At 38.2% G+C, this 24,129-nt stretch overlaps 2 protein-coding genes across 5 annotated transcripts; both read right to left on the bottom strand.

Annotated features, from left to right (window-relative positions):
• Positions 1-235: 235 nt before the first annotated feature.
• styk1b (serine/threonine/tyrosine kinase 1b) lies at positions 236-15,027 on the bottom strand. Its single transcript, XM_036588725.1, has 10 exons — positions 14,403-15,027; positions 8,295-8,353; positions 6,366-6,551; positions 4,656-4,991; positions 4,189-4,370; positions 3,713-3,790; positions 3,408-3,616; positions 2,904-2,944; positions 2,635-2,731; positions 236-996 (listed from the first exon to the last, which is right to left on the bottom strand). The coding sequence occupies exons 2-10, from the start codon at positions 8,350-8,352 to the stop codon at positions 801-803; spliced, it is 1,383 nt and encodes a 460-aa protein (XP_036444618.1). The 5' UTR covers position 8,353; positions 14,403-15,027; the 3' UTR covers positions 236-800.
• Positions 15,028-15,158: 131 nt separating this feature from the next.
• Positions 15,159-23,049, bottom strand: gstk1 (glutathione S-transferase kappa 1). 4 transcript variants are annotated; one of them, XM_036588754.1, is made up of 9 exons: positions 22,972-23,049; positions 22,734-22,772; positions 22,558-22,629; positions 21,070-21,151; positions 19,943-20,071; positions 17,729-17,874; positions 15,919-16,035; positions 15,729-15,822; positions 15,159-15,610 (listed from the first exon to the last, which is right to left on the bottom strand). In XM_036588754.1, the coding sequence occupies exons 3-9, from the start codon at positions 22,627-22,629 to the stop codon at positions 15,561-15,563; spliced, it is 690 nt and encodes a 229-aa protein (XP_036444647.1). In that variant the 5' UTR covers positions 22,734-22,772; positions 22,972-23,049; the 3' UTR covers positions 15,159-15,560. The 4 variants fall into 4 exon arrangements, with proteins under 4 accessions (XP_036444647.1, XP_036444639.1, XP_036444630.1 ...); XM_036588746.1 differs by having other exon boundaries at positions 22,874-23,028; XM_036588737.1 differs by having other exon boundaries at positions 22,734-23,028.
• Positions 23,050-24,129: the final 1,080 nt, after the last annotated feature.

Raw genomic sequence — 24,129 nt, 5'->3', positions numbered from 1 at the left:
TTTACTGAACTCACTGCTGGAAAAAAATGGCTGGTCCCCATCAAAACCATGCTGTTATGCTGCAGCTAAACCAGCACTAGACCAGCATGGAATTCAACACTTTCCTGCAGCCAATGGCTTTAGGCTCTTCCATCAACCTCTGATTTAGACAGCAGGTCTTCTAATTCCATGACCTTGATAATGAACGAGTGATAGTTTAGTTTTTGTAAGTTTTATTCCTTCTCTTCAAATAGAAAGTACATTCACATTAATGGCACCAGAGTTAAAATGCAGTGCAACCCATTTAGATGAGTCTTACGGCCTGATGGCAGGGCGCTGATCACACAGTAAGGTAATGAAACCTCACAGATATTCGTATTTAGAATGAAGTAAACGTGTTTTTATCACAGACCAAACAACAACATCCATCCATCAGAATAAAAAAAAGAAATCATATTATTTAAAACCGATTCCGAAATATATTATCTCTCCTTAATTCACTTAAAAGGCTGTAAACAGGACTAATAAATCACTTAAATACAAATCTACCCCACCACCCCCACCCCCGACACATCTCTCAGCATCACTTGTTCCAGTAATCCTACCCAGTCATCATCATAATGCAGTGTGATATTTCCATTAGCATTTTCCAAAGAGGGCATCTTTTCATACAGTCTGGGACAGTGCGTATGGGGCAGAGGTGTCAGATTCATCTTTTTTTTCTGAGTAGGTGATACTCAGAAACCACCATGAACCACCATGACCTAATTCAGAGTCTTACTGTCTCCTGGTAAAACTGGGTGGTTTGCTCCCTTCTGGGCTCAGAAAACTGTGTAGTTATTGGACTGTCCATATCCTGCCTCCTGCAGGTAGCGCTCAATGTTGATTGGCTCAGGCACCCGGAGAACAGTCTTGTCATTAGCACTTTTCTCTCCTGATTGGAGCTTGTGTCTGATCTCATCCAACGAGGCGCGGTCTTGTTCCTTCCACTGACAGCAACCTTTGATAATGGAGTGACTGGAACAATCAAGAGGAAGGGATGTTACTTCAGAAAATGTGAGCTATTAAACACTTAGTTATTTATGTAGGATGTAGGATGGTACAAAAGTTCAGTCCAATTCAGTTGTATTTGTATGGTGCTTTCTACAACAGACATATGGGTTCAGACTCCTAATAATTAAGTAATTCCCTAAGAGCATCAGGAAGAAACACTGAGAGGACTGAGAGGAACCAGGACTCAAAAGAGGAAAACCCAGGAGAAAGTATATAAATACAAAATACACCTAAATCAGATTAATATTAGCTTTCATCAGTTAAAAGTGTAGTGAACAGTATTTAGTATTCACTGCATTTATGTAATGTAAAGTACAGGGTGTCCCAAACAAATTGACATCATTTTGTAGTCTAATAACATAGCCAATTCTACCTCAAATGATCTCAAATTTTAACAAAATGTGTAAAAACTAACCAAGTTTAATTTATAATGTTTTTTTTTTCAGGTTGAAGAATGGCATTCACTAGAAATGAAAAGGCATTTTGTGTGTTAGAATATGCTCAAACACAGTCAAACAAGAGTGTGCAGCGTGGATTTTTGAGAAAATCAATAAAAATGCACCAACTGGAAAGCAGATTTGGACATGGCATGGATTACTACCAGTATCAGAAGATATTACATTTGTGAAGCTTTGTGAAGCTTTGTGAAATCGGTTATAAAATCTACATCCCTCTGAATTTCTTGTTCGAATTTTGATAAATAAATCTTGTATTGTTCAACATGAAGCCTGTTTAATTTTGTCTGCCTAGGACATGTAGTTACTCAGATATTCACATCTCAAATGATGTCAATTTTTTGGGACACCCTGAAAACTATAAAGTACACCACACGTCTAATTAGTGAATTCAGCTACACGGGTGTTCCGTTATGCAGACATCTTGCATAATCTCTGTAGAAAAGCGTTGGCCAACAAAATGACATGCTCTGGAGTAGCTGCACAAGAGTAAGGACACCATGTCCACCCCCAAGCATCAGCTAGAGGGGTATAAAGACCCCCAGTATTGGGGTGTGAAGCAGTTGAACTGTGTTCTCTGGAGTGATGGAGCTCCATCCAATACCTCTGGGATGAGTTGGAGTGGCGTTTGTGATCCAGAACTGATCATCCAAAATCAATACCTTACCTCTAGTAATGCTAGTAACATTGCTAGCAACATTTAGTGTAAAGCTTCCTGAAAGAGTAGAGGCTGTTACTGCAACAAAGTGGGGACAAACTCCCCTACGAATACCCTTGATTTCAGAGCAAATGCTGGATGAGAAGATGTTTGCTAACATTTGTACAAACTTTCATATAAACCTTTGGACATATGGGCTGAATCCCAAATGGCTCCTGACTCTGTATGTAGTAACACCTTCTACATCACAGTAGGGCAATTATATGTCTAATAGAAAGCCATTTACATTGTCATAGATTGCACTACTTCCTATTTAGCATTTAGCACACTATTTGGGTGTAGAAGTCATAGTTCTATGACTTATTTTGTGTGCTGTTTAGGGAGTAGGGAGCAATTTAAGACTCAGTCATAGTGTAGGTGAGTCATCAGTATAAAGAGAAGAAGCAGTCTTGTCAGGCTTGTGTTTCAATGATTCTAAATGATATTTACAGTGCATTGGAGCAGTTGTTTGGTTTCTTCAGGGTCTTCCCTCTCTGGTGATACTGGAGAAGTTCCTGCACAGGGATCTCTGCAAACGGAGCCTCACCTGCACAAAAAAAACAACAACAGGTAAGACAGAAGATACAGGGAAATAGTGAGAAAGAAGAGAACAAGCAAGTGTGGGTTATCTGCTGTGTGCTTATTTTATAGTACATAAGCAGACAGCAGAGAAGTTTGTATGTTATATTTTACACTCAAATATACAAGTCTTCACTTACCAAGAGTCACCATCTCATACAACAGCAGCCCAAAAGACCACCTGGCAGGAAAGACAAGAAATCAAAAATCTTGTCATTCATTAATAGATCGTAAAGGTGTAAAATTGTATTAAAATATGAAGATGCATCTGAAGGAGGTGATTCAACTGTAGTGCCTGACTGATAATTGATTTTATTTTTTCTAAATTTTTTTTATTTTTTTTTTTATATTTAAAATTTAAATATAGGCCCCTTTTGAAAAGAAAATGTGTTGAAAATCTTAAAGGTTAGCACACAGTTTAAATTGTATATATTTCACTGTTCTGTAAGTATTTGCAGTCATATCTGAGTATTTATTTTTGATAAATAATTTTGAATCTGTGAGAAATACTTTACTGTATATTACTATTCTGAATGGTATGGTATGGTATGGTATGGCATGGAATGGTATGGTATGGTATTGCATGGTATGGTGCACCACAGTCTACTTCTTTTCTGTGACAGTGATGAGATAGAAGCACATACACATCGCTCTTCTGGCTGGCCGGTCTCTTGGCCAGTATCTCAGGTGCCTGCCATTTCTTCCTTCCGGGATCCTCTATGTAATTGGCTCCCTGATTTTTTCTGGCATAGACACCACTCAGTCCCCACAGCTTGGCTGTCAACATGCGGCTGACAAGCACACTACGAGCCTTGACGTTACCGTGGATGAGACTTTTGGAATGAAGATACTCCTGTTCAGAGGACAAGAGAGCACAGAAATCACGGTCAGTGAATCTTGCTGAGACTGAGGCATGAGTAGAAGAGAAGGAAAGTTGAGAATCTCGTACCAGAGCAGAGGCCACCTGTGAAGCCATGGTGAAGATGCACTTTTCTGTCATCTCACAAGCGTCTTGGCCTGTGTTTCCCTGTTAAAAGAAGCAGACTGGTGTTATGACACCTTAAACAGATCTAAGGGCTCTGAGAACCTGACAGCACTACGCATTTACACTGACTGAGGTCTATTTACTTTATAGGTCTATTGTATTTACATATTGTATCCATTGACACACAATTTTCAGCTACTCTCTATAGAAGTATACTGCTAGGTTGAGAGTGGGCTACCCCCAAAAAAATATGCCAAGAGCAGCTCTGACCACTGTTAAAGGGCAAGTGGGTGAATAATGTAAATTGTGTATCCAAATGAGCTACAGCCTCTAACCATACACCAGCAATGAGCAGCTACAAAGTAGAGGTCTAATAACATAGACAAGTGTAAACGAGTGTAAATCTGTTCGTCCTTCAACACTTTATTTTTGTACCATACCTGTCTGCATCTCCAGAGAAAGCTGAGCAGGTCCTGGTTCTCCATCTCCTCCACGACCATGATGAGAGGAGCACGTAAGGAAACTACACCGATGAGCTCAGGCAGAAAGGGGTGTGGCCCCAACTGGGACAGAAAAGATGCGAATCCCAGGAAGGACTGGCTCTCAGAGGCACTTGCTGAATCTGAGAGAGAAAGAGAAAGAAATTAATAGAATGTAATGAAAGATTTTATCCACTGTTTAGTGGTTAATCTGCAACAAAGGCCTCGCATCTTCATCAGAACTGAATTATAATTTAATTTATATAGTGTCTTTCTTGACCACAGTAATCAATAATAATATTTAAACATCAAGGATACCACATTGTGAGGTTGATTTCATCAGGTTTGAGAACGAGTTAAAGGAATGTTTTTAGGTGGGCTTTGAAGTAATGTGTGCAATTGGACTGTGCTCTATCAGTGAGTCTTACCATTGAGCACTCGCAGCACAACGTTTCTGTTCTCCATGCGGGCTCTGTACAGAGACACTGAGCTGTCAGACTTTACAGAGTATGAGGACAGGAGGGCAGTCACTCTGTTGAATTTTTCAGGCAGACGCTGTCGTGGAAGCTCCCTGGGATTCGCCAGTGCAGAGCCAGCAGCTCCAAAGTTGCCACCGTCCGTACTGAAGGCTAAATTATCCACCCCTAGTGAGGGGTCATGGTTATAAGAGGCCCTGGTGGGGGGCGCTGTGGTAAAGGTGAAGTAAGAGGGAGCAGTGTCCAGTGCTATACTCTCTCCCTCCAGAGCATTCAGACCCAGAGGAGCTGCAGAAAGAGAGAGAGAGAGAGAGAGAGAGAGAGAGAGAGAAAGAGACAGAGAAAGAGAGACAGAGAGAGACAGAGAGAGAGAGAGAGAGAGAGAGAGACAGAGACAGAGAGAGAGAGAGAGAGAGAGAGAGACAGAGACAGAGAGTGTGAGAGAGACAGAGAGAAACAGAGAGAGAGAGACAGAGAGAGAGAGAGAGAGGGAGAGAGAGAGAGAGAGAGAGAGAGAGAGAGAGAGAGAGAGAGAGATCAGTGTTATTGTTGTCTTTTTTTTTTATTATAGTCAACAACCTAACTTGAAAAGCAGGTTTGAGCAAAAACACACAAGGCAATCTTGTCTCCTATCTATGCTGCTGCATAAATACATGTCTAAAAAAATACAGTGGGTGATATGGCAAATATTTTTATCACATTATTTTGTCAACATACAGTACTACGCAAAAGTCTGAGGAAATGATATCCAAAGTTTTGTATCTGGGCAGTAACTGTTTATTTGACACTAGAATAAATACAAAGAACGACATTATTACTTGATGTGTGTATGTTAGCTTAACCATTTCCAAAGTCCAGTATTTACAGTTACCATCCCTGCTTCAGGTAATCAATTCTTTTCTTTCATTATTATTATTATTATTATTATTATTATATTATTATTATTATCATTTTATATGTAATTTTAAAAGTAGTAGTTACGTTTGCATTGTTTTATGCACTAAATTAGTTGTAAGTCATTTTTACATGAACAGTCTCCAATCTCTCTTTACCACTTAGAATTAAACAGGCTGTTTTTGGCTACCATGACATTAAATGACACACCACACATTATAATGGAATACGAGCTGTTTTCACTACAGTTTGTGTCTACATGGTTATTGCCAACCACCAAAGAGGACTATGCCATTAGGCATCATTAAGCTGTCTCTTAGTTTGCGCAGCACAGTGGAAGGCAACTGCAACACTGGCGGCTCTGAAAACTAACCGGCACGCATTGTACCGAGCCACGCAGCAACCAGTCAAACAAGCCTATAGACTTCAGAATTGCAGCTTAGTTTCCATATGGGAACTGTACAGACTGGGAAGTGAATGAAAATTTAATAATGTTTAAATATTACATCAGGCTCTTTTATTTTAAAAAAAAGCAAGGGTAATTCAACATTATATGATGGGCCCTTTTGTATTTATTCTAATAATATACCATGTTTGTACTAGCAAAAGCACACTTACTGCTGAGATGAATAGTTTCAAAGAATTTATGCACAGTACTGTATGTTACTGTATTATTTGATATCAATAATTATCAATCAGTAATTATTACATGCATTTTGCTATTTTTAGTTAATTAGTTTGTACCCTGAAGAAAACAGGAACACTCACCATCTATGCCGCGAAGCATCCTCTTGTTTCTGGGAGTGTGGGTGGAGCTGAGGCCTTCTGAGGGCAGTAGACATCTTGCTTTCTCAGGACAGTAGCGGAGCAGCAGCAGAATCACCAGAGTGACCAGGAAAGCCATCAACAACAGCACAGGGACCACGATCACTTCCTGCTCATAAACACTGATCTCTGTGAGAACAAAGCACAGCAGTGAATACAGCAGGACAGGACAGTTCCTCTGCCTGCTCCAAACAACCACCTCCTCGGTGCTAATATATAATGAAACACTTCTATCCCAAACCTCAATAGTGGGAATTCAGAATGACGGATAATTATCAGAATATATAGCTTCAAAACACATAGCTTCAATATTTATAGTTCTATGGTTTAATAAAAAACAGTATGACTTCAATGCACTCTCTTAAAAAAGGTGCTGCCAAGTGTTCTTTGTGTGTTGCCATAGATGAACTATTTGTGTTTGCTTGTAGATGGATGATACTTTAGAGAACTATTTTTGTTAATTTGATGCATGAGTGTGGGGAACCTTTTTAAAGAACCTCCTCATAATGTAAAAGTTCTAGGAAGCACTGTTAAACTGGTAAAGGACCTATACAATATATAAAGGCTCCTGAAATATGAAAAATATGAAATATGAAAAGATAGATATGTTCTGCCTTCCAGGCAAAGCAAAGGGTGAAATGTTTATTTAGGCAAGAAAATAGCGCCTCCTAGTAGATATACTGAATATGTTCCTTTAAAAAAAGAGAGAGGAAAGTAGAGACCCAGGAACTGTTTTCAAGAGCATAGCCAGAAATGAATGCATGCTCAGCTTAATCTGTTGTCATCCCTTTTCAATCTCTTTGAAGCAATGTCTGTGAGTAAACATTTTAGTTGATTGACTGTTTATATGAGCATATTTTATTTTATTTTATTGAGTCCTGTTTAAGTTTATTTTGAGATTAATTACATCATTTGTGGTTACTAGCATGCTCCTAGCTTGGTGCTACCCTGTATCTTTGTCCTGATGTCATATGCTGTTTCATTTGTGTATGTTACAGACTTATAATTTACCTTTTATATGGAAACTACATTCGTGACCTTTTGTAATTCATGTGTTTTCAGTTTCACTCTAAATTCACATATTCAGGGCAAACAGAGTCGGAGCAAGAAGCTACATCCTGACTCTTCTAGCCTTTTGTGGATAGAGTTTGGCTGCTGTTTAGTTCTGGTTCTAACACCTTAACGAGAACAGTACAAGATATGAAAAGATTCTTCACACTCACAGATCTCCTTTTCAGATATGGTTCCCCAGGGAACCAAAAGAGGTTCTTGAACTGCCTCACTAAAAGAATATTTTTTGGTATCTTTTTAAAAAGAGAGTATATCTGTGTAATTATAATCATTATAACTTAGTTTCTAATTTAGTTGTACAGAGTCTTAATATTTATACCTTTATAACTGTATCACTGTATATCAATATTCATAACTTAATAACTGTACACGACTTTAATATTTATGTATAACTGTATAACTGTACATAACCTCAATATTTATAATGGAACTGTGCAAAATACCCATTACACCTCTTAATGTTCTTTGTAGAAATCCACAAAACCATTTTAAATTATCTTAAGTTTATTTTTTGCAATATGTTAAACTCAAACTTATTGTCATATTTAAGAAAATCAACAAAACATCATTTGACCGGGGCTGTTTTGCATACAACTGTTGTATCTTATTTGGATTTGCAGATCTGTACTGTTTAAATATGTCTATGTATTTTCTTGTTGGAACTTTATGTTGACTCTCCCTCCAAGTGAAATTCCCTGTACATCTTGTAGCCTCTGTGTAGAATAAAAAATCTTAATTCTGATCCTCTGGTTGTAGATGAGAACACAGAAAGCTCAGAAAGAGAAAAGGTGGTTTACTTACCACAAAGTGTGTCTCCTGTCTTACACTCCGAATACTGACCCGCTGTCGTTGACGCCATTCTGCAGAAGGAGTGCCATGCGTTTAATCACACAGTCATATGATAAATGATCTGGTAAGGCAAACAGACTGGACAGATGGTCTTGTTGAGGCTGTGGTTATGTGGAAAAACAGGATTTGCCTCCTGTATGCATTTGTACACATTTTTCACTCTGAATGTTATCAGTTTATCAAAGAACAGGACTGAATGAAGTCAAGAAGGGCAATGGGAGAGCAGCACATATACAGTACTTTGAAAAGTTGGACTTGTTATATTATCATTATATAATCATTTCTTTTATGTGAAATTATAACTTAAGTGATATGGATCTAAATCTTATAAACTAGACACCAAAGACTATTCTTAGATGTTTTATTCAATATTTTAAGGATGTGGAGTTATCATACAATGTACATTCTGTAATTATTTACAGTATTTTTGTCAATGTATTTCAAGATTTGATCACCACTTAAGTCATTTTTAGAATTGTCTACAGTTTTGTTCATCATTCATCGAAGATCTATTCGTTTGGTAATTACAGCTTCTAGCATACTACTAATTATCTGAAAGCTGTGAAGTTGAACAGGATTCACATACTGAAATCATTTTATACATTTATATGGTTGAAAACACTGAACAGTATTGAAACACTAAAACAATAAACCTCAGTACTTATTGTATTCACTGGGTAAACTCCCTCTTCATTTTAAAGCTATGCTGCTTCCATCAGCTTTATGTTATGTATAATACAGCTTTCCAATCCATCAGTTTTATTCCACCTTTACAAACAATAATCGCATTCGCATCATATTCACATATTCATATTCCAAAATGCTTCTTATGGTTCACATTTTAAGTTTTGTTATTTTTCTGCTCTAATGATTTTTTCCGTTATTTTACAGAAACAGTCCCTCTAAAATCTTATTACTGTAAAAATTAGTTGAACTGTATACATAGCATGTATTCAACATGAAATTAAACGGTCAATTGATAATACTTATTTTAATTGTTAAATTTATCACATTACCATAACCCATGTGCTGTTTTTAAAGAAGTACTTTTATTTTTCACTGTAAAAACTAACCCCACGACCCAGATGGATAAGCGGTTTGGATGGTGATGTGTGTGTGTAAAAACAAACTAGTAACATGAACATGCAACACTATCATAGAGGTGAAAATGCACACTTTAGTTGAGAAAGTACTGCAATTTAAATTCCTTCTATATTTCAATTTAAATTAGTTTGTAATTAGTAGGGGATGTTGCCTACACGTGTATTTAATAATACTTTGAAAAAACTCCTTGGCATCTGATTTAATGGCTCCAGGAGAGTTGTCTGTTGCTTTGCATTGTTTGATCTGTAGGGCTGCACGTGATTGTGTGGTGTATTTAATCAAATTGCCTGTTTTAAGTGGACTCATTTTGTGAGAAGGTGGCCAATGCAAGAGCGCACAGTGTCACAAAATCTGTCTGACAGAGATTCTGCTGTATTGTAATGAGAGGTATAGCAGTATGTCAGTTTCAGTGCATGCAGCAAACTAAACAACATATCTGTAAATACTTATGCCTGTATGTTATAATTAGAAATTCTCCCTATTTTACAGAGCAAAAACTTTAAAGAAGTGCCAAAGTTTGGAAACGTAGAACACTGCATTGTAATGCAAGGCGTAAATGTGTTTGTATGTTACACCAGACCAACTCTGGGCATATTTTGAAGAAAACGTGACATCTCATCTGTACTAATCTCATTTACAGTACCTAGTGCCCCAACTACCATAAGATGTTAGTGTCGTAGAGACAAGCACAGCAGAACCACTTTCATACTGCTATGAAATTTTCGGTAGAAAACATTGTTTTTGCTTAAACAGCACAGCCACTTTTGCCTTCCTCACACTGGAGTGTAAGAATAAAACTCCAGATTTCCACAGTCATACATACAGCTCTCAGCAGATTACCGGTGCTATTACATCTACTTTAACTTGCTGAATTGTTTGTTTTCTCTGGTCTGATGGCATAAAGCTGTGTTTGATTTCTAAAGCCGAGCTGGTGGGGTGGAGTGGATTTAATTGCTGATATGGTATAATAACATACAGCACTGTGCTGTGCTTAACTGGCATCACTTGGCCTGTGTTTACTTAGCTCTGACTCAGAGAGACAGGGCACTTTTGTGTTGTTATAAAATCCCAGTCATGGGACTCTGTTCTGCCTTTTGTCTCGATCCTGTCCCTTTCTCTGACCTTGTCTCGACCCCAGATCCTCCCTGTCATCATTTTATTCACCTGTGTCTTGTTTTCCATTCGTTTTGTCTGTACAGCCTTTGTTTTACACCGAGCAAACCAGAGGTTCTAGCATTAGTTAGTGCTGGAGTAGGCACATGAGTGACCTTAGTGACTTTAAATGTAGCATGATAGTTGGCGCTAGGCGTGTCTGTTTGAGCGTCTTCTAAATGGCTGTCATCCTGAGCTTTTCACATGCAACTGTTTCACTAAGTATGGTGTGAAAAAAGCAAAAAACAATGTAAATGAAAACAGCTTGTGGAGCTTTCTTCACCTGCAGGATTGAAAACAGATCCAGGGGTCACAGAAAAAAATGAAGCAAGCAAACAAAGCAGGCAAATTACATCTGAATTCACCACTGGTGTGGGAACATCATCTCAGAACACAGCACTTATCAGATTTCGTCTTAAACAGGCTACAACAGCTGAAAACCGTGATGGTTGCCGATACTATAAATGAAAGACAAGAAAACATGTCTCCTGTGGAAACAGGCACACCAAAACGGACTGTTTTGGACAAGTTTTCTAGCATTTTTAATGATGCCTAAATTTGTCCCAACACACAGATGTGTGTGTGGACCAGCTTCCAAATGTTTAAAGAAGCAAACAATTGTCAGAAAAGTGGCTTCATATGCACACATTCAGTTAAAGTGCTGCAGTGGCTTTTGCTGGTCAAAGGTCATCACTCTGTACTGGAAAGACAGCTGTAACTACAACTAAACCTATTAAAGGAAACTCATTCATTTAATCCATTTATTTCAACTAAATTCTCTTTATTTCAATTAAAATAGCAACAGGACCAAAAACAAAAGTGAAATGAATAACTTCTTTCATTAAAACTACTTAAAACAGTACAAAATTATAATAAGTATTCCTGCTTTCATAGTAAATCAGGATAAACTATCAGAGCACATTAATGCACTTGCAGTTTATGATAAGGAAACTGTCATAAAATCAGGAATAGATCTTCTGTGTCTTGTAAATCACAGTCTTGGTTTTGTACTATGATGTCTGAAACTGAAACTGAACTAAAATATACTAAATAAAATTTAAATTAAAATCAAATTTAAAAAATCCTTGAAAATAAATTTAAATAAACCCTTTCATAACATTTTAATACATTTTTCTAAGGTACGCTACATTTACAGTGAGCTAAAACTAAATAAAAAAAAATAAAAAAAAGATACAAACCATCATAAACCTGAAACATTATTGCATAATGACACTGAAAAGCTGGATCTTTGGATTCTGGGTTCAGTGTTGAGCTCAGTCTTTAAGCCGAAGCAGTTAAATTGATACCCCATCAATCCATGAATCTTGTACCATGGGGGTTTTGGGGTTGAGTAGGTTAAGTTTGAGCTGAAACGTCTCCATCACAAAGCACTAATCTAGATAATGGCTGGCTGGGTGAAACCAAGGTGTCAGCCAAGCTGTCTGTCCTCTCGCCTTTTACAGATCAGTTTACAGAACATAAAAAAACAGAAGCAGTGTGAAAGCCAACACAGGCAGACGGCAGTAACGTAAGGTGGCAAAATTCAGGTGAAAGGTGCAAAATTTAAGGCAGTAAAGTCACAGCAGCAGTCAAATGCTTGGGCACAACTGTATGTTTTCCTAATTTTAAAGACATGTTGACCTAAAGGCCTGTGTTTGAATACTTGAAAATTGTATCTAGGAAAAAACAGAAGCAGTGAAGTTGAATCCTGGGTATAGACTTATTTCCATAACAAACATTTTAAATTGTAATAAAATATTTTTCAGCAGCCAATAATAGTTCAGCATATGTGGAACTTCTTCAAGACTGTTAGAAAAGCCTCTCAGATGCCTCTTCAGGAGCTCAATGCTGCTTGAGTGAATGCCAGAAAAGTTGACCCAAGACAAAGTGGTGCTATTTTAAAGAATGTAATTTCTTTAAATTATTTTTGTCCACTGCATGAAGAAGTGAAGTCTATGAGTAGATGTATCTAGACGTTTGACTGGAATTGTAGACCTGAGGGTGAAGGCAACATGACCTTGGCTTGTAAAGTAACCAAATGCATGATGAAGCTGAGAAAAGTTCTTGAATTCTTATACGATTCTGCCTTGGTGTTTCATTCTTTCCAGGAAAAAGACAAGAGAACACACAAGCCTCAAATTGCATGTAACAGGATGAGAATCAAGGATGCAAATTTAGCAAATGTGCTTCTGGTTCCTCTCACTCATTGAACAAACGCACTTAGAGAAAAATCACTCAGAAGTGAGTGTGCAACATGATCGAGCTTATTTACCCTCACAATAACGGACACACCCTAGCTTAAAGCCTCCAATTACAACACAGCTGCTAATCTGCACTGCTTATATGTGTGTGTCTATGCCGTGTCTTACCATTTTATGATAGGCTTTAATTGAAAACTTAATGCCACTGATGTGTTAATGTGTAAGCACACTGTATAAAACAGATCAGTCACATCCTCACGTCTCTGGTACACACACAGAAAAGTTTTCCCGTCTGTTGTGTAAGTGGTACGATGGCTGAACCTGTCTTTCTGCATATTTCATTACCGAAGAAACACAGTGACACCTCACACACACACACACACCCGCTCCATAAGTGCAGAAGAAAAACAAACAGCAACTCTGATTTCTCCAGTACAGTGACATTCACTGTCTCAGTCCTTCACAGTGCCTGATAAAGTCTAAGGTCAAAATGTTCAGGGGTGGAAAATACATGAGTATTGTACATAAGTGATATTTTTGGAAGATTTGTACTGTATTTACTCAATTTACTCAAAACAAAAAACATAATTTTTACTCCCTACATTTTCATTTAGACCTTTAAACTACACTATACACTACAGAAAAGAAACATACTGTACAGGTACATATTTGTTCATCAAGGTACAGAAAATGTAAATGTACCTTCAAAGGTACAAGAAGCGTCATAAGGTCCAACTTTGTACCTTTTATTTTTCAAATGTTTTAAAATAGAAAAATAAAATAAGAGTCAATACAGGCTGTATGGAGTCAATGCAACTTAAAAACAACATATATAATTGAAATGAAATATAGTACAATTATGTTCTCTAAGTAAAGGTTTTCTTAAGGGTACCACTCCAATGACTTTGGTTTAGAACCTTTTTCTGAGCGTACAAAGTACAAATTTCAAAAGCCAGGAGAATTTTCTGTTTCTCACACACATTTTAATTTATTGATTTTATTAAGACATTGAATTGTAAAATTGTTTATATGTTTGAGTCCCTACTTCCACTTTTAATTGAATAAAATTTTGATACAGCACCCATACTTTAATTTAAAGTACACTTTCTCTGTACATTTTCCACCTCGTGTGCCAACAAGTGCTGACATCACAAGGCGATAAATCATGCAGGCGAGGACATTATTCCAAAGACACATTTCTTAATTATTTTGTAGTTTTAAAGATCTAAACAGCTTTTTTATTTAATAGTCTGGTTTCCCAGACTCAGATTAAGTCTAAGCCTAGACTAGGCTTAATTCATGTCTGGAAAAACAGCCCATTATGTTAAGGTTTTGTAAACCAACAAGGAAATTTTACCAATTTATTGAAAATGTTTTGTAAAATTAGGCCTCCCTAAACTTTTGAAGCTCATATAAGTGTAGAGTTTTTTCCTCTGTGTTTTTGTGAATGTTTTCATGCTGGAACTTTCATCTGAAAGTCTCACACCAGCAGTGTTAAAATTACACACAAATGTGCTGTTTCCTGATGCAATTAGAATGTTGTTAACGTCACTGTTGAGAGTGTACACACACATAGCCTGCTCACCTAGGTACACTTGCTTACCTGGGCGTGTGTGGTCACCTTCCAGTCTCAGTCAGTCTTCATTCAGCATTTTCCCCTCAGAGTAGTCCCTTTTACAGTCCAGCAGAGTTTCTCTCACTCTTATAGCACTCACTCTCTCTCTCTCGCTGCAGTACTATATCCCTCTCTCTCACATCAAGCTTCGCTGTTTGGTCAAGTCACACCTTCATTAGTGATTTAGCCCCACCCTCTTCACTTACGAACTCTAGTAGCTCATGACGTGGTGAATTATTAACCAACTCCATTCGTCTTCATGACCGTAAATGTGGTCACCTTTTTTTTGTGTCCCTCCTTCCCTTCTACAAACCCCACGCTAATCCCTCGCTCCTTGGTGTATTTTCCTCTCCAGATCTCACTCTGACCTCTTTTCCTCTCCAATCTTCTTTCTTCTCTCTCTCTCTCTCTTTCTCTCTCTCTCCAGCTGTAAAGTCCTGTCACCTCTGATCTAGTCTTCTTCGTTCCAGGATAAGACCTTCCCCTGGATCCTGTATCCTCTTTTGTCTTGTAAAACCGGTCCCTCCACCTTTCATTCAGTTACATTTTTACCTGTTCATCTTCTATGAGCATATCTCACATTCCTGTTCTCTTTCCTATTCTCTCTGTCTCTCTGCAGCTTCCGTCCATGTGTCAAACTCTAACTGAACCCAAACTGGAATTTCCAGCTTTCCAAATCCAGCAAAACAGCATAGATCCAACCACAGTACAAAGCTTTTCCTCAGTCACTGCTGACAGAGCAAATTATTTAATGCAAATGCTTTATTAAATACATTTTCATCTGTAGTGCATACGGGGTTATTTGACTGAATTAAGGCTCAGGAGTATTTTGTCGCTGTCCAGAGAAAAACAACTGGTGCAAAATGGTGACTTTACAGGAAAAGGCAAAAACTTTCAATGTAAGTTAACGTAGAGAGATCGTACCGGTCCAATCGTCACGCAATACTCACACAATGTACAGGACAGATGTTGAGGTCAAATATAAAAAAGGAGATACTTGTGGGTTTTTTTTGTCTTGTTTTGTTTTGGACAGCGACAATTTGAAAGTAATGTTTTAAACCTACTCAGCATGTAAACGAGACTGCTGACAAGTAAGAAAATGTATTTAAAGGTTAAGATGTAACTGTTTGAGGCAGAACAGATACATCACATTTTGGCTGTGGGTTTGTCAGGTTGAGGTCCCAGCCATTTTTCTCCTGAAACAAATGATGAGACAGAATTTTGACTCAGCAAAATCTTCTTTTGTTAAATATATAAAAGCAAGAAATAGCGTACACAGACACCTAGAAACAACATATTCAAATCCATATTTACCTATGCAGTAAGCCATGAGCTCAAACCTGTCTGAGCCGAAGAACACCTCTGTCTTTCCATCCACGTGACACACAACGAGAGGAAGGCCAAACGCCTGCAAAGAGGTGCGTTGAAAAAAATCAAGCATCTACAGAAAAACACACTGTAGTAGCGAAAAAATTAAAAGAAATGGAAATAGAGTTGTGCTAACCTTGTGTTCCATCACTTCAGCTGTAGTTTGCTTCAGTTTGTCTTTGATTTGCTGAGATTTGGCCAGTTTGAGTAGTTCTTCCACGTCACTGGCCGAGAAACCGGCATTTAGGCCTGCCTGAGCACAACACAGAAATCCAGTGTGAGTGCACATGATTTTGTTTTAGCTTTATTTTGTGTACAGGAAGTATTTGCAATGATGAGGAAAGGGGAAAAAACCCCTCACATCAATTTTTCAAAGCATTATGGGGTGTGAGTAGATGCTACAGAAGGGAGTGAACGTGAGTGTGAGAGTTACAGTACATAGGCTACAGTATTTGCCAGTGTCCTTGACAACAGAGAACAGTTGGTCATCCAAGACAATGAAGTCCATTCATTTTTGGTTCTGTTTTTTGTACTCTGGCATTGTCATTTGTAACCTGCTTTTGTTTATATATATATATATATATATATATATATATATATATATATATATATATACACGCAGCACTGCTGTGTCTGATCCATTCGTACCAGCACAACATACACTAACACACCACCACCACGTCAGTGTTACTGCATTGCTGGGAACGATCCACCACCCAAATAGTACCTGCTCTGTGAGGGTCCATGGGGGGTCCCGACCACTGAAGAACAGGGTAAAAGGGGGCTAACAAAGTATGCAGAGAAACAGATGGACTGCAGTTTGTAATTGTAGAACTACAAAGTGCACCTATATAGTAAGCGGAGCTGATAAAATGGACAGTGAGCGTAGAAACAAGGAAGTAGTCATCATGTTATGCCTGATTGGTGTGTATATATTATATATGTATACACATATATATGTGTGTGTGTATTCTGCATACAGAGTGGGACATCATGTTTTCAAGTAGTTTCAAACCTGGAGTAGAGAAGTTCTTGGCTGTTATACCCTTTCAAAAAAATCATTACAAATGATTTGTCACTGTTGAACTGCTGCCACTCAAAGAGTTTGAATGCATTTGTGCTGACCAGCAAAGGAAAGCAAAGTGTTTCTCGTTTTCATTCTCATTAAAATCATTTGTGAAGTCTTGGATTTTGACAACTGATTGAATTGGTTGTAAGCCTGTTTTTGTGTCAACATTTTCAGCCTTTTTCCCTCAAACCAGAAGTGCAATTTTTGACCATTTTTAGGCAAAAAATTTCAGGGGGCTGAAGTTCAAATGGTTTTCGCAATGCTCAATGGTTTTCTTTCTTTCTTTGTCTAGTAGTGGAACTGTTGTTCTTGTTTTGCTTCTCTATCCATTTCCTCTGCTCTGCACTCATCTTCACGTGGTCACATTTACTTGTGTAAAAATAATATTGTCAGGGGCTCCCAAGTGGCACCACCATCTAAGCCTTGGCCCTATCATGGGGAAATGAGCCTCTTTTACTCAGCATGATGCTTGTCAAAGCAGGCAAGAAAATTAGGTAAACCCCCACAAAGCAAGGTCCATAAAGAAATGCTTTGCTGAGTTTGGTGTAGAAGAACTTGACTGGTCTGCATAGAGTCCTGATTTCAACATTATCAAACATCTTTAACTGGAATGCCAACTGCCAGCCAGGCACTATCACCCAAAAGAGAATAGACCTACAAGGTAGACATTGTAAAGTGTATACATGAGCAGAATGTCAGCAGCCAGTGAATTTGATCAAACAAGTGATCTCATGGCTATATATACCAAGTCATCTGACAGCTGGCTTCAACCAGCCCATGTTATACACTTAGCTGCAGGAGTATGGGGAGGGAGGGGCAACCCTGGTCTGATCTGTAGGGCAGAGCAGGACGTGCCACAGGTCTGTGCTGACTGTACCTCTGAGAGAGACGCTGGCTCAGTAATATCCTGGTCGGTACTCCAGATTCGCTTCCAAAGCTCTCTAGACACTTTCTCTACCAGACTATCTCCCACCTTCTCCTTCTCTGAGACAGCTGTCAGAAAGCGCATAGCATTGAGAGAGCCTGAGAGAGAGAGTGAGAGAGAGAGAGAGAGAGAGAGAGAGAGAGAGAGAGAGAGAGAGAGAGAGAGAGTAAGAGACCCTTTTCTTTCCACCAGTGTTCACATTTGAGAGGTGATACACTTACCAATGCTACAGAGCATTTGGCTTTCGCCTACACTTTTTGCTGTGGTTTTCTTTAAGCTTGCCAAAAAATGAAATGTATACAGTTTTCTCCCTACCTCAAATGTAGTCGATCAGCCAAGATATGTTTGTTCACAACTTGTTTCTTTAGTTTTGCACTGAAGCAATGAGGTTAATGTAGATAAAAAGTCCTGGAAATCAATATTACCCCAAATCATTTTCGATGATATGGATTTCTATTACACAACCCCATTTCCAAAAAATTTGGGATGCCGTGCAGAATGTAAATAAAAATAGAATGCAATGATATGCAAATCATGTAAACCATATTTTAAAGGAAAATACTACGAATACAACATATCAAATGTTGAAACTGAGAAATGTTACTGTTTTTTTTAATTATATGCTCATTTTGAATTTGATGCCAACAACATGTTTCAAAAAAGTTGAGACGGGGCATGTTTACTACTGTGTTTCATCGCCTCTTCTTTTAACAGCACTCTGTAAGCATTTTGGAACTGAGGAGACCAGTCGCTGTAGTTTTGAAAGTGAAATGTTGTCCCATTCTTACTTGATATAGGATTTCAGCTGCTAAACAGTTCAGGGTCTCCTTTGTCATATTTTTCATTTCATAATGCGCCAAATGCTTTCAGTGGGTAACAGATCTGGACTGCAGGCAGGGCAGTTTAGTTTTCTTTTAATACAGAGCAATGCTGTTGTATTACATGCAGAATGTGGTTTGGCATTGTCTTGCTGAAATAATGAAGGCCTTCCCTGAAAAAGATGGCATCTGGATGGCAGCACGTTACCAAAACATGTATATATCATTCAGTATTAATGGTGCCTTTACAGATGTGCATATCACCCATGCCATGTGCACTAATGCACCCTTATACCATCATGAATACTGGCTTTTGAACTGTGCACTGATAACAAGCTGGGTAGTCTTTAGCCCGGAGGACACAGTGTCCACGATTTACAAAAGAAATTTCAAATTTTGATTTGTCAGACCACAGGACACTTTTATGCTTTGCCTCAGTCTGTTTTAAATGAGCTCAGGCCCAGAGAAGGCGGTAGTGTTTCTGGATCCTGTTTACATACGGTTTCTTCTTTACGTTTTAGAGTTTTAACTTGCATTTGTGGATGCAGCGACAAACTGTGTTCACAGACGGTGGTTTTCAGAAGTGTTTCTGAGCCCATGCAGTGATTTCCACTACAGAATCATGTCTGTTTTTAATGCAGTGCCACCTGAGGGCCAAAAGATCATGGCCTGCAAATACTGGTTTTTGGCCTTGTCCCTTGCATACAGAGATTTCTCCAGATTCTCTGAATCCTTTAATGATATTATGTACCGTAGATGATGAAAAGTAAAAGTTCTTTGCTATTTTACATTGAAAAATGTTATTCTTGAATTGTTGCACTATTTGATCGTGCAGTCTTTCACAGAGTGGTGAACGCTCCTCATCTTTACTTCTGAAAGACTCAGCCTCTCTGGGATGTTCTTTTTATGCCCAGTCATGTTACTGACCTGTTTCCAAATTAACCACCACGTCTTACTCAGTATTACCAGCCTTTTGTTGCTCCCATCCCAACTTTTTTGGAACGTGTGTTGGCATCAAATTCAAAATGGGCAAATGTTTTTCAAAAAAAGAATAAAATTTCTCAGTTTCAACATTTGATATGTTGTCTTTGTTCTATTTTCAATGAAATGTAGGGTTTAAATGATTTGCACATCATTGCATTTTGTTTTTATTTACATTTTGCACAGCGTCCCAACTGTTTTGGAAATGGGGTTGTATTACCCTACATGTGACACACCAGCACATCAAGAACGAAAAAGGGAAAATACGCCCTCAAACAGATAAGGAACCCCTACTTCCCCTATTGTGCTGTACTGCTTGCTCATTTTTAGCAAGCACTGTTCCTCAGAAAGAGAGATAGCAGAGTACCTTTCTCAAACATAGCCTCAAAGGGGTTCGCGGGAAAGCACACAGGTACACTGCAGTAGCGGGCCAGTCGTTCCAGATCGGAGGTCATGTACAGAGCCTTATTTGGGACTGTTGCAGGTGGTTTGTTACCTGGAGAAGCAGCACTACAGTGAGTACAGATAAAGTCACCAGTGACAGACATGGCTAAATACACATATGACAGAAACAATCGACAGTTCATGAACATATCAGTATAACAAAACAAAGGCTGGAAAAAGTCTGCTGTTGAACACAACATTCATGGAAAAAAATCATCAGCTGTGCTTGCAAGCTTCTGTTTCTCTAGAACCGTATAATACCAGGCATTTTCCAATCTCAGCATTTATTACAGAGGTTCATAGCAGTTAAACCTGGGTTTATATACATGATGGGCTGTCCATGGAGTTAAAGTGAAGAGTGGGTGAGAAAATGATTAATTCATGCATGGACCATCTGTTTTGAGCATAGTAATTCCAAGTTTTGTTTTTTTTACTGGATGCATTGTGCGCTCAATGTTCATGTATTAGCTCTTGCACCCTGCTCAACACGTAAACATTACAACTTTATAATACAATCATACATGTTATGCATTATGCATTACAAAGCATTTCCATACTTAAAGTAACAATACATAATACTGAGTGTTTAAAATGGGTACTGCAGTCCAAACTCAAAATATTTGGAGAGAACTGTCTGTCCTGCCAGTATTTACTCGCGTTTTACAAGTATGCAGAGGCTGTTAGATTGGGATCCAGCTCTGTGCTTGCTTGGAGCCTCAAAATGGTACTGGGAAATGGCCAGTGGGTGGGATCACAGGCCAAAACACAAGCAGAATTTCTGCTCCGGAATAGAAATTTCAGAGAAGAGCAAACTGGCTGTAGCACTGCTGTCAGAAAAGCCAGTATTTCAACATAGCATGTTTTATTAATCTCTGATGACCAAAAATGGTCATTTCTTGATTTAGTACAATACATATATTACATATTATTCCTTTAAGCAATACATTTCCAACTCAAAATGCCTAGTAGGGCTACCCATAATCTTACTGTGTTGTACTTCCGTGGGGTGATTTTGTTTTTCACAAGCATTTTGCCACATTTCACACTTGCCTGACAGATGTATGACTCCACCTAAGTATGCAGGGCGAAATCTGAGGTCGATGTTCCAGACATTTCTGTAGCGACACAGTACCTGGACACAGAGCATTAACATTCAGCATCAGCATCAACATCAAATTATCAACGGCAATTACAGAACTGTAAATGAGCTAGAGTCAGCCAAAAAGGCTACATTTCATCTGTTGCTCCAGGCCTGATATTACAATAACTTATACTGAAAATACAAAATGAACACTCGTCATAAAACATATGAAATATAACCAAATCTACACAATAACAAAAAGCACATCTAGCAGAGTACGTAGACAAACCTACATGAAATAAACAACACATACAGACATTACATTCAAAACTATGCACACATAACAGGGCATGCATGTAGCAAATCATCCGTGAATCAATTTAGCACACGTAAGCAGTTAGGGTAACAAGGAGTAAAGACAAAACATGTAAGGAAAAAACAAGAAAGTACAAAAAATCATGGAAAATATGGCAAGATTGTCAGCTAGAGGGGAAAACATGACAAAACAGTGATGTACGGATTAAATGTTGACAAATCTGTGCCATAATTTCAACTTTCTGGTGAAAGAACTGTATTAGACTCTCTTATTTTGTGCTGAATTCCATTGCTTTGAAGCTTCATAGGAAACAGTGATTGACTAAAAGCACTTCTATTAAAGATTACAACATTAATGGAAATAATGGTTCACCCCATTGTTGGCACAAGCATTCAATTGCTTATGCACAACTTGTATGATCACTATATAAAAAAGGCATTGCTAACAGAATGTAACGCTCTGAAGCAGCCACACATGAGCCTAAGATCACCATCCCCAGTGCCAAGCATCGGTTAGACGTGTATAGCTAAAGCACCCCCACTCCCAGCATTGGGCTGTGTAGCAGTGGAGCTGAGTTTTCTGGAGTGATGGAGCTCCATCCAGTACCTCTGGGATGAGTTGGAGAGGCATTTATGATTCAGAATTGATCATCCAACATCAGTATCTGACCTTACTAATGCTCTTGTGGTTGAATGCAATCAAGTCTTCCCAGAAGAGTAATGGCTGATACTGCAGCAAAGGGGGACAAATTCCTTATTAATACCCTTGATTTCAGAACAGAAGTCTGAATAGCAGGTGTTTACAAAATTTGTGACACTGTATTTTGATCTGATCTGTTTGCTACCGCGTTAGACGTCTGAGACGCTGCATGGCAACGCTTCCTAGCAACGCGTTTACAAAGGATTTGGTCATTTTTTTAAGTAAACATCTTCTTGAAAGCCAGTAGGTGTGAGCGTTCACACTTAAACGCTATAAGAATCGCATTTCAAACCCTCTCACGAATGCATGAAATATGGCGTTTGGTTCGTGTTTCCGTTTAGTTTGCAATTCTGTTTTTCCACGTTCCAATAAAACAATCTGCTCTGAAATAAATCTGATCTAAGCTAGTGTGAACACACCCCCAGCACGCAAGTTGACTAACCTCAAATCCCAGCCAGGAATAGGGAGAGACCACGTCATAGAACAGCTCGACCACTTTTCTGGGGTTTGACATCTGTAGACAAAAATAGACGTTTATAAGTCTGATAGCTAGTTAACGTTGCGGGAGTGCAGGTCGTCGTGGTTAGATCGGCAGTAAGTTAACTAGCTACTACCTACCGTGCACGAGTGAGCTTATGAGCAAAACCCTCAGACGCCCTTGATTTTTCAAGGTTTGAAGGGTGGAGAGAGAAAACTGGGTGAAAGTTCAGTTGGACTACATTTAAAGTACTAAAGTAGTAGCACTACAGAAGTCAGACCTCTCAGACTCACTCCAGTCAATCAATATGACAAAAACATTAAAGCATCTTCATCACCGTCTGAGGATCAGACACCGGCAGCTCAATCTTTAACTTACACATGTACGAGGAAGTATCAAACATTCTTCATCGTCTAATTAAACCTTTTCACTCTGATATAAATCTGCCACCTAGTGTTGTGGAGAGAGAAGTGTATTAGAGTGCGTGCATGGTCAGTCCCACTTCAGACAGCAACTGTTTAAAGGGCCCATTTCCTACATTTATCATGCACTTTATTTTTTGCATATGATCTTAGTGTGGGTTTATGTGTCAGTCATAATTATGTTTTACATATGTTTTTCCTCTCTTTATCCCTTAGAATTAAACAGGATATTTTGTTACTGTGTCTTTTAGGCTTACACATGTAAATGAGCTCTGTTCTGATTGGCTGCTGTGTATTGTGCCACATTCAAAAGGCAGTCTGGGCTGTATTTTGACTTGTGAATATTGGGGAAAAAATTACTGTCATCTGACAATAAGGGTTATATAATGATGTTAGGGTGACTTTATATTAAAGTGTGGAAATACAGATGGAACAACATTCAGAGGATTTGTCTGTGTTTAAGTACCACAGTGTACGTAGCTGTTACAGCTTATATATATATATATATATATATATATATATATATATATATATATATATATATATATACATATACATATACATATATATATATGTTATAAACTAATAATGAAATCACCATCTGTTGGTTTTTATCCCTTAAAAAGACATGACTATCAGCATCATATGTGTGTGTGTTGGTGTGTGTTTAAATACTACACAGTGTAAGTAGCTGTTACACCTTGGTATATATGTTATAAACTAATAACGAAAACACATCTGTTGATTTTTATCCCTTAGAAATAGCATGACTGTCAGCATCATATTATGTGTGTGTGTGTGTGTGTGTGTGTGTGTGTGTGTGTGTGTGTGTGTGTGTCTTCAGTTTCTTTTTTCACTGTTTTGTTCACTCTTGACACTATATTTTGCTCCCTTTGTCCTTTGAGCGGCACAGTTTTGTTTCCACAACAGTTTGGAGGACAGTGGAACTTTAATGAGACACACAAGTCGTGGGCCCTGAATGACATCTATTGTTGTATTTAATTAAAACAACTGTATTTTGCTCATTTACTTGAATGAACAAATTAATAAAAGTTTTAGAAGATGTCACAAAATACCAAAATCTATCCCACATACCCCCTCATACATTTTTGCC

Source organism: Colossoma macropomum, unplaced genomic scaffold (genome assembly GCF_904425465.1).
Source record: "Colossoma macropomum unplaced genomic scaffold, Colossoma_macropomum, whole genome shotgun sequence".
Classification (NCBI taxonomy): domain Eukaryota; kingdom Metazoa; phylum Chordata; class Actinopteri; order Characiformes; family Serrasalmidae; genus Colossoma; species Colossoma macropomum.
Note: the sequence above shows the minus strand (reverse complement) of the source record. Positions and strands in the feature narration are given on the sequence as shown.

Bases quoted from the DNA above. Each gene is read 5' to 3' on its own strand.
- styk1b (XM_036588725.1), bottom strand. From the start codon at position 8,352: ATGGCGTCAACGACAGCGGGTCAGTATTCGGAGTGTAAGACAGGAGAC. The intron at 3,791-4,188 runs GTATGGTACAAA...TTCTTTTAACAG, and splicing joins TTCTCTGGAGATGCAGACAG to GGAAACACAGGCCAAGACGC. The intron at 3,617-3,712 runs GTACGAGATTCT...TCCTCTGAACAG, and splicing joins CACAGGTGGCCTCTGCTCTG to GAGTATCTTCATTCCAAAAG.
- gstk1 (XM_036588754.1), bottom strand. From the start codon at position 22,629: ATGTCAAACCCCAGAAAAGTGGTCGAGCTGTTCTATGACGTGGTCTCT. The intron at 16,036-17,728 runs GTACAGTCAGCA...TGTTGTGCTCAG, and splicing joins AGCCAGCGTCTCTCTCAGAG to GCAGGCCTAAATGCCGGTTT. The intron at 15,611-15,728 runs GTAAATATGGAT...CATTTGTTTCAG, and splicing joins GCTCATGGCTTACTGCATAG to GAGAAAAATGGCTGGGACCT.